The sequence below is a fragment of the Ceratotherium simum genome, chromosome 7, assembly GCF_057802395.1.
Source record: "Ceratotherium simum simum isolate JZ-2026a chromosome 7, ASM5780239v1, whole genome shotgun sequence".
Lineage (NCBI taxonomy): Eukaryota > Metazoa > Chordata > Mammalia > Perissodactyla > Rhinocerotidae > Ceratotherium > Ceratotherium simum.
The window spans coordinates 33,595,479-33,612,227 of record NC_141906.1 but is presented as its reverse complement, the minus strand read 5'-3'; the positions used below and the strand labels follow the sequence as shown (position 1 = coordinate 33,612,227).

The 16,749-nt window shown below is 38.8% G+C and overlaps 1 protein-coding gene across 5 annotated transcripts in view; it reads left to right on the top strand.

Moving 5' to 3' along the window:
- PAK1 (p21 (RAC1) activated kinase 1) overlaps nucleotides 1–16,749 on the top strand; it is a 134,443-nt gene that overhangs the window by 95,386 nt on the left and 22,308 nt on the right. For all 5 annotated transcript variants that reach the window (XM_087433492.1, XM_087433491.1, XM_014790355.2 and 2 more), the window contains 4 exons: nucleotides 8,009–8,125; nucleotides 10,973–11,147; nucleotides 13,264–13,327; nucleotides 16,171–16,219. In XM_087433492.1, coding sequence (XP_087289618.1) covers nucleotides 8,009–8,125; nucleotides 10,973–11,147; nucleotides 13,264–13,327; nucleotides 16,171–16,219 — 405 coding nt within the window. The remainder of the gene's footprint in view (nucleotides 1–8,008; nucleotides 8,126–10,972; nucleotides 11,148–13,263; nucleotides 13,328–16,170; nucleotides 16,220–16,749) is intronic.

The following is a 16,749-nucleotide window of genomic DNA, read 5'->3' as shown; positions in this document are numbered from 1 at the left end:
ATGTTTTCAAATACCAAAATTTAGAAGAGAATTCCCTCTCTTTGGTTGGTAGAGTGTACAAAACCAGGATTAGGACTAATTTTTGAAGGGAGCAGATTCTCTGTTCATTTAAGGTCATTCATTTTGTCCTCTAAAGTTGTAGTGAATACCCTGTCACTTGAAGGGATGTTATAGGAATCATTGATGAATTGGTTAGAAAGTAAAACTTGATGACCTCATGGGTCTCTCTGCCTCTCTCAATTTACAAATTCTATTTTCCAGAGCAGATAAAATGAGATATTTATGTGTTTGAAAGGGTCTCATAAATAGTGAGCTGTGATATATATTTAAGAGAATACTACTATTCTTTATACCCGATGTTGTCTCTTGTACAAAAGTGGTTATGTCATTGATTTACTAAATGTTTGCAAGGCCCCAAGTCTATGCCAGGTCCTTTGTGGCGAAGTGGCAATACAGAGATGAATCAGACATTGTCCCAACTCCTAAGAATCTCCCACTCTTGTGAGCAACATGAAGGCACAGGCAGACAGTTATAGTGCAGTGTGCTTAAAACTTTGTGAGGCCAGGGGCTATGTCTGACTTGTTAATTGCTGAGAATAAATAGCAGAGAGAGAGAATAAATAGCATGTGCAAAGACAAGGAGGTTCACAAGGTATCCCTGTACAGGGAACTGAGAGTAGTTTGTTATGATTGGAATGTGAAGTGTAAAGGGGCTGGAGGTGGGTGATGAGGAGGAATAGTTGGCAGGTCCGATCATGTAGGAGTTTTAACTTTATCTTAAAGGTAATTAGAAGCTATTGAAGAATTTTAAGCAGGAGAGTAGTGAGTTCTAACACACTACTGAGTCACTGTCAAAATACTTTGAACCTTGCTTCCAGCAGCGGGAATTGGCTTACTCTGAGTCATTTATACTCTTATCAGTTATAAAAAATGTTCACATGTCCAGTGCCTTGTAGCATACTGGGTCCTTATTCACTATTTCCTTTAATCCTCATAAGAATTTAATGAGGTAGGTTATTATCCTTGTTTAATAGATGATAATACTGAAATAGAGAAGGGTTAATGGCAATAGGTATCTGATTCCCAGTTTTCATTGCTTTCCCCTGATTCATTCTTTTATCAAATGGAAGAGATGTAATTAAAAGATGTGGAAGAATTTGCAAATGTTAAGAGCTTTGGGAGTTTCTCCCTGTTACTGAACAATAAATTATTGAAGAAGGGGCCTGAACAAAGCTGAGCTGTGCTTTGTGGCTCAAATGTCTTTATGCTTTTATAGGAGGAGTGACAGCTATCATTTATTGAGTGGCTAATATGTGCCAGGCACTGTGCTAATAACTTTATAAATGTTAGCATAATTACCTTGTGAAGAAAGTATTATCATCCCCATTTCGTAGACAGGAAAACAGACTTTCCTGAAGACTTATCATTAGCTATTGTGGTAGAACCAGATTAAAACTAGGGTCTTCTGAGTCCTAGTCCAGGATTCTTTTCACTGTGGCAGGGAACTGAGAAAGAAGATGTCAGAGGGGTCTTATAAAGGAGACTGCAGTAAAACTATAGCTGTGTTGTTTGTTAATGAGGAGGAGGAGCCCTGGGGCTCATGCCATATGGCAGAGAGGATGACACCTGCTTGGTAAAAACCTGTACTGGTGTAGTATCTATAGCTAAAACCACTCAGGCCGTCAAGGACATTTTCTCCCCCAGTTCAGAGCATTTGTTCCTGTGGCTCAGTACTCTATATTTCCTTACTAGTTTTACATGTGGGATATGATTTGTATTGTGGTAGCATGTCATTATTTTCCATTTGGTTTCATACAGATTATTCCACTTGATTTGTGAAATTATTGAATGAGATTGTTATCTCTATGATACAAGTTAAGAAATTGAGACTCAGAGAGATTAAGTGATTTGCTCCCTATCCTTGAATGAGTTAGTAGTAGAAACCAGTACAAAATTCAGTTCTCCTGAGTATTCATTTATTCGTTCATACCATAAATACTTACTTAGCACCTTCTTTGTGCCCAGGTGTTGGTGATACAAAAATAAATATGCACTATCTTAGTCCTTAAGGAAAAAATTAAAGACAGACTAGAGGAATAAGGGCTACAAGAGAGGTATAAATAATGTACAGTAGAGGTCAGATTTGATGGAGTGATTTATTCTGCGTGGTAGTACAGAGAAGTTTGCACAGAGTTGTTGGGTCCTAACGATTTGTTCATTTAACAAACATGATCTTTAAGGTTCCTTCTTGCTCTAAAATTCTATTATTTGTGGCTCATTGGTCTGAGCTTTGGCTCTCAGATTCTGTGGCATTTTAGTGCCTGAATTCTTGTTTATAAAATGAACACCTACTATGTGGTAGGCTCTTTGGGTGCTGGGGAGTCAAGGGCGGGTAAGGTCTTTGCTCTTGATCTCATAATTTAGTGAGGAATCAGAATACGTAAACAAGGATTTAAAATATAGTGTCAGGTAAACACAAGTAATGATACCAGGCCAAGAAAAGGGCAATGCTTTCTCGTCTGAAGTAGCATGAACAAAAGCCAGATTAAGGACGCATCATGTCAGGCCAAAGAACTTGGACTTTGTGCTGGAACTAAGGAAATATTTAATATAGGAGATTGATATCATTGGATGTGCATTTTAGTCTAAACTAACATCTTAGAAGGATTCCTCTGGAAATTGCGTCAGGGTAGTGGAATGAATTCATGTGTCTCTCTTGCTATCCCAAATTTCTTAATTTCAGAAAAGATATGTTAAAAAACAAATTCAAAACAGTGCTCCAAAACAAAAACAGGACATAAATGGACCATTGTCAGGAATTCATGGAAGAAAGAAAGAAGATTAATTAGAGCAGAAGAAACCACAGCTTAAAGCATGTGGAAGAGAAAACTCCTAGGAAGATAAGAGTAGTTCCAGAGAAAATGGGCTGAGAGAATATATATAAGAAGCAGGAAAGAGTCCTGGGTCATCTTCAAGGGTAAATTAATTAAAATTCTGCATTTGAAACTGCAGAGACAGTCTCCATCTTACAGTGAACAGAAAAGTAGCAGAACTTTGATTCTAAGCTTAAACCAGATAATTTTCTAAGGAAAGTAAACTGCCTACTTGAGGAGAATTCCTGGTGTGGGTAGAGGGGCCTGAGAGAGAAGCAGAGCAGAACCTGAGTTAACTACAGATCTCTACAACAAATGTAAAGAAGGGGAACAAGGAAGAGTAGCTCTGCAATGGAAGAAAACACATTAAATTTCTCCATCCCAAGAGTAAATTTCTCATACTTTTGATAACTGGGAAGAGAAGAATCTCTACCCTACATGCTTTTCCATGCCATCACACCCTAAAGTGATGCTTGCCAGTAATCTCATCTCCATAACTCCCATCCAGACTGCTTCAGACCTTCCATTTAGAGTGGAGAAACAGACTTACACAACTACAGAAGAAACTCTTGCTAATTACATACACCAATCAATCTAGTCCTTCACTTATAAATATGAACAGCTAGCCAAGGATCTCTAAACACTTGAGGGAAACAAAGCCTTAAAGAGAAGAACTAAGATAAGGAAATAAAACTGGCCTCAGAGGAAATAGATAATTCAGGAAAGAGATTTTTTTTAAAAAAATCTAATGTGTTCAGAGAGGTTCTATAGATGTTGCATCCATAAAAACACACTGCTATTAGAGCAGAGGATATAAAAGAATTCTTAGAAATTAAAAATATGATTAAAGAAATAAATTCACAAAGATTAAAAAGCAAATACATATGAGTGAATTAATGATACAAAATATAAAAACAGATGGAAAATATGAGAATAAGAGACACAAGGGGTTAATTAAGGAGATTCAAGAAGAATTACAGAACCGAAGCACTAGAGTGGAAAAAATAATCAAAGGAATAATAGAAGAAAAATTCCTCAGCTAAGGAAGGGCATGAGTCTTCAGATGAAAGGGCTTACCAATTATTAAGTCGGGTGATTGAAAAGAGACCCAAGAATAAAGAGAAAGATCTTCAAAGCTTTTGAAGAGAATATACAGCTAATGTTTTTCATTAGCAATAGTGGACAAAGGAGCAATATTTTCAGAGCTATGAGGAAAATTATGTAGATCCAAGAATTCTATACCTAATCAAACTAGCATTCAAGTATGAGGTCAAAATAAAGACATGTAAAGATCTGGGTTTACCACACTCAGATCGTCGCTGAAAGGCTAAACACCAAATGGTAACAATAATTACCTCCAGGGGATGGTAATTAAGAATATTCACCTAAAAATTATTATTTTTACCCAAGTATTAGATTAAAAAATCAAGTAAGTCTGAAGTACTTGTAATTAACAGCTGTCATTCTGAAGGGATCTCCCTTGACCATTGTCTTGGCAATCCCCCCTTTGCATTTCTGGGTTCACGTTCCTATTTTCTCTATGCCATGCCTTCCTCATTTTTCTTTTCTTTTCTTTTTTTTTTTGTGAGGAAGATTAGCCCTGAGCTAACATCTGTTGCCAATCCTCCTCCTTTTGCTGAGGAAGATTGGCCCTGGGCTAACATCTGTGCCCATCTTCCTCTACTTCATATGTGGGATGCCTGCCACAGCATGGCTTGATAAGTGGTGCGTTGGTCTGCGCCCAGGATCCAAACCCATGAATCCCGGGGCGCTGAAGTGGAGTGTGCGAACTTCACCACTATGCTACAGGGCCGGCCCGTGCCTTCCTCATTTTTAGCTTGCTTTTGCAGTTTGGTGGAGCTCATCCTCCAGTAGCTTTGAGAAAGTAAATATTTAATATCTTTCAGGTCTCAAAATGGGGTGTCTCTATTCTGCCCTCACATTTGATTGATACTTTGGCTAAGTATGGAATTCTAGGTTGAAAATAATTTTCCATCAGAATTTGGAAAAATTTCACTTTTGTCATCTGGCTTCACATTGACGAAGTCCAAAGCCATTTTATTCCTACTTCTTTATATCTGACCTATTTTTTTTTCTCTTGGGAAGCTTATAGCATCTTCTTTGTCACCATTGCTTTGAAATTTCTTAATTATATCCCTATATTTATCTATTTATTGTGCAAGGAGCTTTGTGGGCTCTTTCAACCTGGAAACTCAAGCCTTCAGTTCTAGGAAATATGCTTGAATTATTTAATTGATGATTTTTTCTCTTCTGTTTTCTTTGTTTTCTCTTTCTGGAACTCCTGTTATTTAGATTTTGGACTTCCTGGACTGATTTTTGGGAGACTTCTTCAACTTCATCTTTCAGTCAGTCTATTGAAATTTTCGTTTCTGTTCTCAAGTTTAATTTCCAAAAGCTCTTTTATTTTTATTTTTTTAAAAATTATAGCAACCTATTCTTACTTCCAGAGTCGGTATCTTTGCTTATGAGGAGGTGAATCATAGGCTTTCTTTTGATGTTTTCTTCTTCCTATCTAGTCTGTGTTTTCCAGGTGTCCTTTTTTTCACATTTGTTTTGGTTTCTCCCTTTTATGTTAGAGGTCTTCCTTGGATATTTGGTAATCTTTGGAGGTATGCTCATATTCATGATTGGGGTACTAAAAACCTTACTAGAATTTTAAGCTCATTGATGGTATAATTGTCTAAGCTAGAGATTCCTACTGTTTTTACCCAAAGTTCAGCAGTTTTAAAATCACAGATACGTCTCAGCAACATAGGTAGGCCTCCTAGAGGTTTTTGGAACACACCAAAGTTCCCATCTGAGGGTCTTCTTCATCTGCCAGGAATATTCTTTTCCCAGAGAGTTCCATGGCTTGCTCTCTCAATTCATTCAGGCCACGGCTTATGTGACTTCTTATTATAGAGGCCTTTCTATGACTACTCTATCTAAAGTAATATTTCCCCACTCCCAACCAATCTCTACTCTCATGTGTTTATCTTATTACTACCTGACACTTTGGTGATTAATTTTGACTGTATCCTCTTTTAAAATGTATGCTATATGACCAGGGACAGATATTTTGTTCTTCAGTATAGGCCCAGAGCCTAGAACAAAGTCTGGTACACAGTGAATGAATGAATGAGTTTAAAGTCACTGGCTTTTTTTTAGACAGAGGTTTGTGGTTATTAGACATAATGATAATTTAATTGATTCCTTATTTCTTTCTAGCTTCTTACCATTTACCAAGTGTTTTTATACCCACATCACTTCATTTCATCCTCCCAGTGGCCCTCTGAGGCAGGGAGAGAGCTACTATCATTATCTCCACTTTATAGATGAGAAACTTGTGGCTTATAGCAGAACAGCCTTGCTCAGGGACATAGGGATAAGAAGTAAAAATCTGGGACAAAAACCAATCTCTCTTGATTCTGGTAGTTGTTAATCCTACCACCCAAAGCTATCACCTGTGGAAAACAGGATGTGTTGCTAAGGAAGGTGATGAAATCCACTTCTCTACAGAGTTTTAGGAAGCAAACAAACCTAGTGTTTATAGTATACATCGGGGAGCCCCAAGGCCATCTGATGCTAAAGAGGCTACTGAGTTAACTTCACTCCCAATTTGAGTTTCTAGTTAAATTTTGTTGAGTGAAATAGTGGGGAAGAGAAATTAGAACAGAAAAATATCAAAATATGTGCTTTGACGGGGAAAGAACCTGTATTAAATTTTAGAACTGGAAGTGACTTAAGGTCACCCCTCAAATTATACAACTCCTCTTCTTCCACATTCCTCAAGTAATGAAACTTGAAACCAAGAGGGCAGATTCATCGCCTCTGGTTGCCAAAGCTAGTTGCTTATAAATGCCTGGCACTGTCAGTCTTTAAGTTATGCCCTGCACCAGCGGTCTGGTTAGAATCTATGATATTGTCAGTTTTCCTTACCTTAGTATGTCAAATGTGGTAAAGGCCAGTCTCTGACACAGTAGCTCTGGTCTAGTATTCCAGTAGGTAGGTTTGTCCATTTATCGCTTGTCATTCTGACTCCCAATTGTCCTCTCTCCAGAGGCCCCAAATGGCAGGCAGGAAGGGAACTCACCCTCTGTCTGTCTCTTATATCAGATGGTGAGCTGCTTCAGGACATGTACCATCTTTTTCATCTTTGTACCTTTATGTTAACCGTATCCATCACAGTATCTCACTGAGCACAAAGTAAGTGCTCTGAAAATGTCTGAAACTATTGAATCATACCAATATATATTAAAAGATCCCTGTGGCCTCTCTGATCCTATACTGTAATCATTTAATTTCCATCAAAAATCTCATGTTTTGGAGCTACTTTGTCTCTTGAATCTGTGTTATAAACAGTAATTCTATGATATTTTTGCCTGGACCTGCCCTAAAACCTGCCACACTTGGCCCAGCTTTGTTACAGTTTGCATGGGAAACTCAAGTTGCTGAGATTATAACAGATTCAATTAGTGGTGCTGGTAAGGTTCATTCCAGGACAGGGCAAAAGCTTAGTGAAATGGATAGCATCCAGTCTGGGGAGAAACTCATTGTCATCTTGAGTCAAGGGGCTCCTGATGTCTTGTATCTTCAGGTTGAGGCAAGGGTACCTGATGACATAATGGGTGCAGTAGGTTTTGGTAAAGAAAGGAAAAGGGGAGGCAAAAGCCTGTCTGGACTTCCGTTTACTGTATCAGAAAGGAGTAAGGAATCACAATAAGAAACTTTGTAAAATTCTAGACTTTTGATCCCTTCCCTACATTTTGTACTTTATTACCTATTCACTATGGAGAGTGAAATTCATAGAATAAGAAGGAACTATGAACTTGTCTTCAGGGGTTGGACTGGGGGAAGGCAAGTAGAGAAGCTGTAGGCTGGCTTCCCATTGCACAAATATTTTTGGTGGGAGAAGGAAGCCCCCAAGGGACTGAAAGGGATAGTGGTAGCTAAAAGAAGAGAGGGAAGCTGACTGAGTTCCTGAGACTGGCCACACGAAGGTGGAGAGCTTGGAGGCTGATGCGGATTTCAGGAGGGGTGTCAGGATGAGGTTTCTTCTGAGGGATTGGTGATCCTGGTAGCTTAAGTTCCATGTCAGCTGGACCTGATGAATCTGGCTTTCCACCACTGTACAGAATGTGAAGACGGTGTCTGAGACCCCTGCGGTGCCACCAGTTTCAGAAGATGAAGATGATGATGATGATGCTACCCCACCTCCAGTGATTGCTCCACGCCCAGAGCACACGAAATCAGTGAGTCTTTGGGGACATGGACAGCTTTGTGATTTATTAGAGTTGGGAGTGGGAGGGCGGGGTTGATGCTGAGGCCTAGAGGTTTAATATTCTGGTAGTGGGCTTTTGGATTTTGGAGCTGGTGAAATTACTGAACCACCTTGATTGAAAGGTACTTTCTGTATGATTAAAGATAAAAAGTCGTATATTAATTTATCCTTGGTTTGCAGATAGTCCCAAAGTGTCATAGATAATTGGTGTTTATACCGACCCAGCCCTAGTTTACTTAGCCCGTTCTCCACAGACAGGATAGGAAAATATACAGAATTAATGTTACTTAGTGCAGGACTAACATAAATTATTCCAGTCTCCTGGGAAGCAACAAATTAGCCTGCAACAGATCCTTTCTTCTCTGTTAAATGTGCAGTGTTCAGCCTCTTAGAACATCATTGATGATGCTGACAGACCCAAGAGAATTTATAAATACATTAGTGCTATTAATATGCTGGACATTAGGAGTGCATTTTGATACCGGATGTTGGCAGTGATTTTTATTTAACTTCCTTCGAGGTTTCTGCATCTCAGAATAGCCACAATCCCTTTGCCCTCGCTTTCCACAATCTAGTCCATTCCTTTTACTCGATTTAGCATCAGTGAGCACTGACCTATCATCAGATGATATTCTACTAGTGTTTCTTTGTTTGGATTTTTTATTATGACAAGAGCTTCATAATGGAAGAACGATCTAGGGCTTAAACTCTGTGATAATACAAGATAAGGCTGTCTCTGGAGTAGAGCACTCAGGAAGGTATTCAAGCAGAAGTTGGTTGACTGACTATGGGAGATGTTGTGGAGGAAATTGAAGGGGATTAGACGACCTTTTAGGATGAGAACTTAGGAACCAGATCTGTGGAATCACCCTTTTTGTAGGTTACAAAGTCGTGTTAAGGAAAATGAGCTTCAAAATTAGAGGGTTGTCAAGATGTCTCACATTGATATGTCCTTTTTTGATTTGCAAGCATGTTCATTTAAAAAATTTTTTCCCACTAAACCATGAACTGCTCAAATGTAGAGGAAATACATGTATATATATATTTGCAATGCTTAACATAATTCTTGGCAGGTATCAGCAAGGCAGTAAATATTGAATGAGTGAGTGAATTGATAAATTTGATCTTCATAGCATTCCTTTCTAAAAAGGCATTGTTAATTCTTAATTTATAGAAGAAGAAGCTGAGATTTGGAGAGGTAAATTGATCTGCCCTAAGTCTCTTAGTAAGCAAAAGAGCCAGGATTGAAAGCAGGTAATTGACCTCAAGTCCAGGTCACTTTCCACCATAGCACAGTGGCCTTTTTGTGTGTGCAAACCTGTGCTGGGAGCCAGAGAAGGAGAATATTAGAGAGGCAAAAGGCAGGGTTTGTGACCTCTAGGAGACATGTCTGGAGAACCAAAGGAGGACAAGGCTACAGGTTTAGGTGCCACAGATATAGTTTGTCTACAGGTATAAGAATAGAAAATTAAGAAATCATTATGCTAGAGTAGTCAGGAAAGAAGTTATAGTCTCTGATCTGAAAGTCTTGACTTATTGCTGTTTCCACTCTGTGGAAAATTCTGTCCCATTTCCACCTATTAAAATCCTGTCCATCTTCAAGATCCAGCTGAAGAATCCCATTTATTTATTCACTCATTCATCAAACATTTACCTGAATGCTTGCTTGCTCTTTGTTAGGCAGCTGGTTAGATATAGGAACTCAGGGATGAATGACATACATTCCCTGTCTTTGTAGAGCTTATATTCTAGCCAAAAGATAGTTGTGATATTTTTATGAAAAAAATCTGATAATGCCTATAAACATCTCCTGGGGAATGGGAGTATAACTTATGATCACTTCTTCTGAACCTCAGTAGTATATAGTTTGCTCATTTCTTATGACATTTATTCCTTTCTGCCTTGTAGTTACGACTTTCTCACACGACTTTCGTCACAAGAATAGAGGATATGGGCAGCATTTTGTACAGTGAGGCAAAGAGTAGATTCTCAGTAAATGTTTGTTAAATAAATGAATGAATAGAAAATACAGTAATATTAGTGAAAATTTGAAAGTTTAATATCTGGTGGGCATGATTCTGATCATTTCACATTAATTAATTTATTACTACAACAACCCCATAAGATAGGTATCATTAATATCACTATTTTATGAATGAGGAGGCTGAAGCACAGAGAAGTTAAGTAACCTGTCCAAGGTCATACAAATGGTAAGAATAAAAGCTGGGATTTAAGCCTAGGCAGTCAGATTCGTGAGTCTTTGGTCTAAATGACTACACTCTACTGCCTCTTAAAGACGAACAATTGTAGTTCCTTCTCTGCAAAAGTTCAGGATTTAAAGAGGGAGTAACTCAAAAGAAGATAATGTTAAGTGTTGTATTAGCAGTGCAAGATGCTGTGGGAATATGGGATATTCATTTCAACATGGGACAGAACAGAATTTTGCAGATAAAGGGGATTCCCATCTAATAATAGAATCTCCTTTTAAGTCATTTCTGTTCAGTGTTGTTTAACCTGTATTGAATATCTTCAATATTCAAATTCTATTGAATTCTCTCAAATTCAATATGCTTCAGCTCAAATTCTCGCTAACCCCTGTTATATAGTTAAAGCGAGAGCAAGGAAGGCCATTCCACCCACAAAGGATGGGCCTGGGTGCAGAGGAGGAGGAACATAAATTTTGACCTAGGAGAAGGGATAAGTTTACTGAGATTTGCTCTTCTGTGGATGTTCTAACATATACCTCTAAGAGAGGCTCCTGAGCTTCCCCTCTGCTAACAAAGGCTGGCCTTGCCAAATTCTTGCACCAACAATGCAGGTATACACACGGTCTGTGATTGAACCACTTCCTATTACTCCAACTCGGGATGTGGCTACATCTCCCATTTCACCTACTGAGAACAATACCACTCCGCCAGATGCTCTGACCCGGAATACTGAGAAGCAGAAGAAGAAACCTAAAATGTCTGATGAGGAGATCTTGGAGAAATTACGTAAGCACTTTGTAGCTTTCTGAATTTTCTTCTGGTATGTGACTGGTTGAGCACGAAGATGGAATTCCATTGCTATAAAGATCCTGGTTCTAGGCTTGGTCTATGTGGCTGGCTGGCTATGCTTGATATCTTAGCTACAGACTGCTTTTCTTCACCCTGCCCCTGTACCCACCTCTTTTGTCTCACCAGCCCTGATTGGATACCACGTTAGGATGGGAATGTGATGAGAGAGAGTTATGGATAGCTCACTTCGAGGACTAGGCATCTCTCACCCCTAGGCATGGGTTATGGAGACAGATAGCTTTTATCTAGTGAATAGTCTGGAATGTTATTTTGAGAAAGACTGAGGCCTTGTCTATACCTGGTGGGAAAGAGTGCTGTGATTGATTATTGATGTTTGCCATTGACCTAGGAGAAGACAGATCTGACATCTTGGTTGTAGGAAAAGAGGGAAGGGAAACTAACATTTTTTGAGCCTCTACTGTGTACCAAATGACAACCTAGGTATTTTCCTAAATTTTTTAAATTTATTCCTCATATTAACCCTATGAAGAAAGACATTACAATCTTCATATTGCGGTTAAGGTATTTGAGGCTCAAGGATGCTAAATACTCTGCGCAAAATCACGCAGCCAGAAAGTGACATGTTTGGAGTTAGAACAGAACTTGTGCTCCTGTAATTAGAGCATGCTGCCTCTTGCTCTCAGATGGAAACTTTCATTTTACTTTCTTTAGCAGCCAGAAATGGGGGGTATATTGGGGTAACTTATTTCTGTTTCAATAAACTGCAGGAAAATTCATATGAGAAGGAAAGAGCGAGTTGGTCTGTGAGCTTGGAAAAATCATTTGACAAGGCCTTTGATTTGTTCTTGTACCTATCTATTTCTAAAGAAGATTTGATGTGACTAATTTGGCCAAATCTGCAAACTGGCATTGCTTTCTAAAGCTGAGGTTTCTGGTTCTGTAGCCTAGGAGCTCTTGATTTCTTCTTGATGATTCTTGTTTGACTTTAAAAATAATTTTCACTCTTTTAAAAGTTACCCTTGCCCAGAGCCCTTATGAAATGATGAAGTAAGAAAAGCCACTTACCTACCCATCTATTTACTCCTATATGTAGTCTTTTTCCCCGAACCAGATTTTTTTTTAAACAATAATACTTAAAACATAGAATTATGGAAAGCAGACTGTCCTGGGAGTTAAGGACACTTGAGTTGAAGCCCCAGCCCTGCCACTGACTTGGGTCTTGGGCAATTTCCTACTGTTCTCTGGGCCTCCTTTTTCTCGTCTTTAAAATAGGGATGTTAATACCTGTCTTCTTTGTACAAATGAGATAATGTAAATAAAAAGTACCAAACCCTAGTAATTGGTATTAGTGGAAAGTATATTGACCTCGGAGACTAAAAACCAAATTCCTATTCTTAGCTGTGACACCAATTTGCTGTGAGGGGGAAGTATCTTCCCTTCTGGTGGGCCTGTTTCACCATCTCTAGAATACAGTTTGTGAAACCCAGTGAACTCTCTCATTTATCTCTATCTTTGCACTTGAAGTACTTCCTGCTGTAATCCCTTCTCACCTTTCTCTCTCTAGCTAACTCCTGCTTACCCTGTAAAAGTCAATCCAGCTATCAGCTCCTTTCTGAAGCCTTTCCAGTTTGTATTTGTGCTCCTTTCTCTACCCCTTTGCCATCCATATCAGAACAATTATATTTTCATGGAACTTGATGCTTACTTGGATGTCTCCTTCATGAGACTGAGCTTCTTGAGAGGAGGGACTGTTTTAACTGTGTCTCGTCTATCTCTATTCCTAGCACTCAACATAGGGCTTGGTACCTACTAAATGAGTATATTAAATGAGTAAATATTTATTGGATGAATGAATTTATAAATGAATGAACTTTTAGGAAATTTAGAAATGGAATAGATTACTATAAATAAAAGCAGTAAGAAGATGAAACTTTTGGTTGGAACTTATGGGGGGAAGCTAAAGACCTAGTATGGGTTTTGGGTATTGGAGGTAGTTTTTTAATCCTTGCCAGCTCCAGAGTTTGGGGGAAGGGGGCCTGTTTTGTATCTTGATCTGGAAAAAAATGATTCATGGTCTCTGTTTCTTTCAAAGGGAGCATAGTGAGTGTGGGCGATCCTAAGAAGAAGTATACACGGTTTGAGAAGATTGGACAAGGGTTAGTAGGGGCATTTTCTTTCCCTAGAGAAATGACTTAAAATTGTGTGTGCTGTTTGTACAGGATTTTGCTTTTGTTTTGCCTCTCATAAACCTTGTTCTTTCTCCACCTCCTTCCTTACCCATCTGGAGATGTTATATGTGGCTGACTTCAGGTTTGACAGAATTATGCTTAATATGAGAGATGTGCTATTAGCTGACCATGTTGCTAAAAATACCGCAGCAGTGAGAGTGAAAAAACCATTTATTTTCTTAGCACAAAACCTGCTTCCCAAATTACAGGTCTGCTTTTCCAGAATAACTCTGTTTACCTAGTGCTGAGACCTAGTAGCACTAATATGAGATGGAAGACTCAAAACTGTAGACCTTTCTGTTAGTGTAATGGGACCTGTTTTTCTAGGTGGATGCCAGAATTCATGTCTCTTGCTTTCTGGTTCCTTCTCTGCATCTTGTATGCTGCCCTCAGTGTCTTAAACTCAGCAAATTGTAGTTGAGTTCTTGTTGTGTACTAGGCACTGTGAATACAGCTATGAATCAGACAGTCTCTGCCTCAAGGACCTCATGCCTACAGAATGAGATGTCAAACAAAGAATTATAATATACCATAATAAGTCTTAAAAGTGTTTGGCCATTATTTTGAGCAAAATAAGGCAGACATAAAAGAGCAGATACTATATGATTCTATGTATATGAAGTTCAAGAACAGGCAAAACAAATACTTGCTAATAGAAGTCAGTATGATGGTTGCCTCTGGGAGGGGATGTTGATTCAGAAGGGGTATGAGGAAACCTTTGGGGATGATCTCGGTGGTGAACACTGGGTGTGTCCATCTGTAAAAAATCATCAAATTGTGTGCTTAAGGTTTGTGCAAAGTACTTTAGATACGTTATACCTCTATATTAAAAAGGAAAACAATGAGATTTCTACAGACCTACCCAAATAGCTAAAATTAAAAACAAACTGAAAAAAAAAGGATTGGGCTTGTAGAAAGCTTTCAGTGTTAGTTGAATGAAAGCGTTGGTGCTAATGAAGTCATTGAAGTTTTCTGTTTTAGTTTTCTTTCTTAAGCATCCAATAATTTCTGAGACAAAATGTTACATAATATACTGATGTCGTAGTTGTACAGCATTCTACAGCTTACATCTGCTATTTGCATCTATTGTTTAATTTAATCTTCAAGACAACCCTGGACTTGCGTGGATCTCAGTTTTTCCTGGTCCGGTGCTTTTCCTACTAGACATGCTTTTGTGAATCGGAACTGGTATAAGGTAGTTAACACCTTGAGAAGAAATTATTTTGCTTGCCTCAGAGTAATATGAGATGGCATTTCCTTTAGATAATTACACTGAGATATTAAGAATGTAGCAGAAAGGTACACAGGCAAGTGTGGGCAAGGCAGGTCCCATCTTTGGACTTCAGTTTCTTCGTCTGTAAATTCAAGAGAAAGGGGTTATGGATTAGGGCCTTCACCTCCAAAATTTCTGATTTTTTTTTTTCGATTCAGATGTATGAGGCCCATAAATAGGCAACGTCTGCAAAATGTTTTTTCCTTGCTTATTTGACAAGTCTGTTAGTGCTAAGGGAGGAATGAAATATTTGTTAAGCACCTGTGGTGATGTTTCCACATTCCATGATTTTAAAAATATAAATACCACACAAATATGACAAATTGGTATGATTATAATTTTTGCTTGCTTTTCTCCCTTTAAGACCTGAAGATTTTTTTTTTGACTAAAAATTCATATGTCTAATCATATGTCTCTTCAAGGTAGAAATAATCAAATACTAACCAACTTTCTAGACCTCTATAATCATGGAGATATAGTCCCACAATGTCCAGTCCCCCAAGGCCTGGGCATATTTGCCCTTTAAGAATGGTGCATCTCCGCTTCTCCGGCCATGCTGAGGCGGTGTCCTACGTACAGCAACTGGAAGGATGTGCAACTGTGACATACAACTATCTACTGGGGCTTTGGGGAGAAAAAGGAGGAGGATTGGCAATAGATGTTAGCGCAGAGCTGGTCTTCCTCAGCAAAAAGAGGAGGATTGGCATGGATGTTAGCTCAGGGCTGATCTTCCTCACAAAAAAAAAAAAAAAAAGAATGGTGCATCTGGTAGGATGGGGGAGGATAGGGATAGGAAGATAGATACCAGCTTTATGACAGAAGATGGCTAGAGGTAGGATGATCAGGCGATGGGGAAATAACTGTCAATGCAAATAATCCAATCCTCGTTTGATAGCCAATATCTTATGATCACAGTTTCGTGGCATGCAACTAGGGTCCCAACCAAAGAGTGGTGGTTGGGAAGCTGGTGACCATAATTTCTAGCTGCAAGGCAAACTTACAAGTGACTTTTCTCCCTGAATTGACCTGGCTTCCCTGGGAAGCATAATCTCAGGGTTTGTCTAGAATGCATTTTTGCAATACATCGAGTTTTAAATTTCTTCAGATTGTATCATATATGTCTGACATATGGCATGCATAGTTAAAAATATTGTTGTATATCACTCACCTACAAATATACAGGGTTCATGGTTATAGGCATAAAATGAGGTTTTTGTTATTTAGAATGGACATTATTACTTTCCTAGCATTATTCCTACTATTTCTTTGCCTCCCACCCTCTTTCCCTGTTGGCCACTAGAACCTGTATTCTCTTTACTACCACATACCGCCTCTCAAATATGAGAATAGAGTGCAGAGGGGGCAGTGGGGAGAATTATTTTTGCTGTTATTATTAACACTTGCATTGCCAGAGTATGTGTAGAGTTGCATTTGACAAATGTCACTTCATTTAACACCTTTTTTCTCTCTCTCTCTCTCTCCCCCACCTGTTGTTCAGTGCTTCGGGCACTGTGTACACTGCAATGGATGTGGCCACAGGACAGGAGGTGAGTATCCACCATCAACTGTTGCTCCTTCAGTTCTTTTTCTTTTTCTTTCTCTCTTGGGTTTTTAGTCCTTCTTAGCTCAATAGGGGACATTTCTAGTTTCTCACTATTGCAGACTAGAACTAAACAGAAGAGTAACATGATGAGACTTGCAGATTTGGAAAAAGTCACTATGGCTACAGTGTGGAGAACAGATTGGAGGAGATAAGAGTGGAACAGTCAGGAGGTCATTGTGTAATTCCAGGTGAGAGATGGTGGTGTGCACTAAGGTGGTAGCATGGTATGAATGGGGAGAAGTAGATGGATTTGAGAGGTACTTAGGTAGATTTGACAGAATTTGGTGATTGACTGAATGTGAGGATGACTCACAAGTGAGTGATGTTAGTCAAGGAGAAAGAAAAAAGGTCGAAGAATTTGGATACTGCCTGAGAGACCTTCTTGTGGAACTGCCTAGTGGACAATTATTTATACAGGTTTGGTGCTTGGAAGAGAAATCTGGTACAGGAAAGATTTAAACACATGTCTCTTGG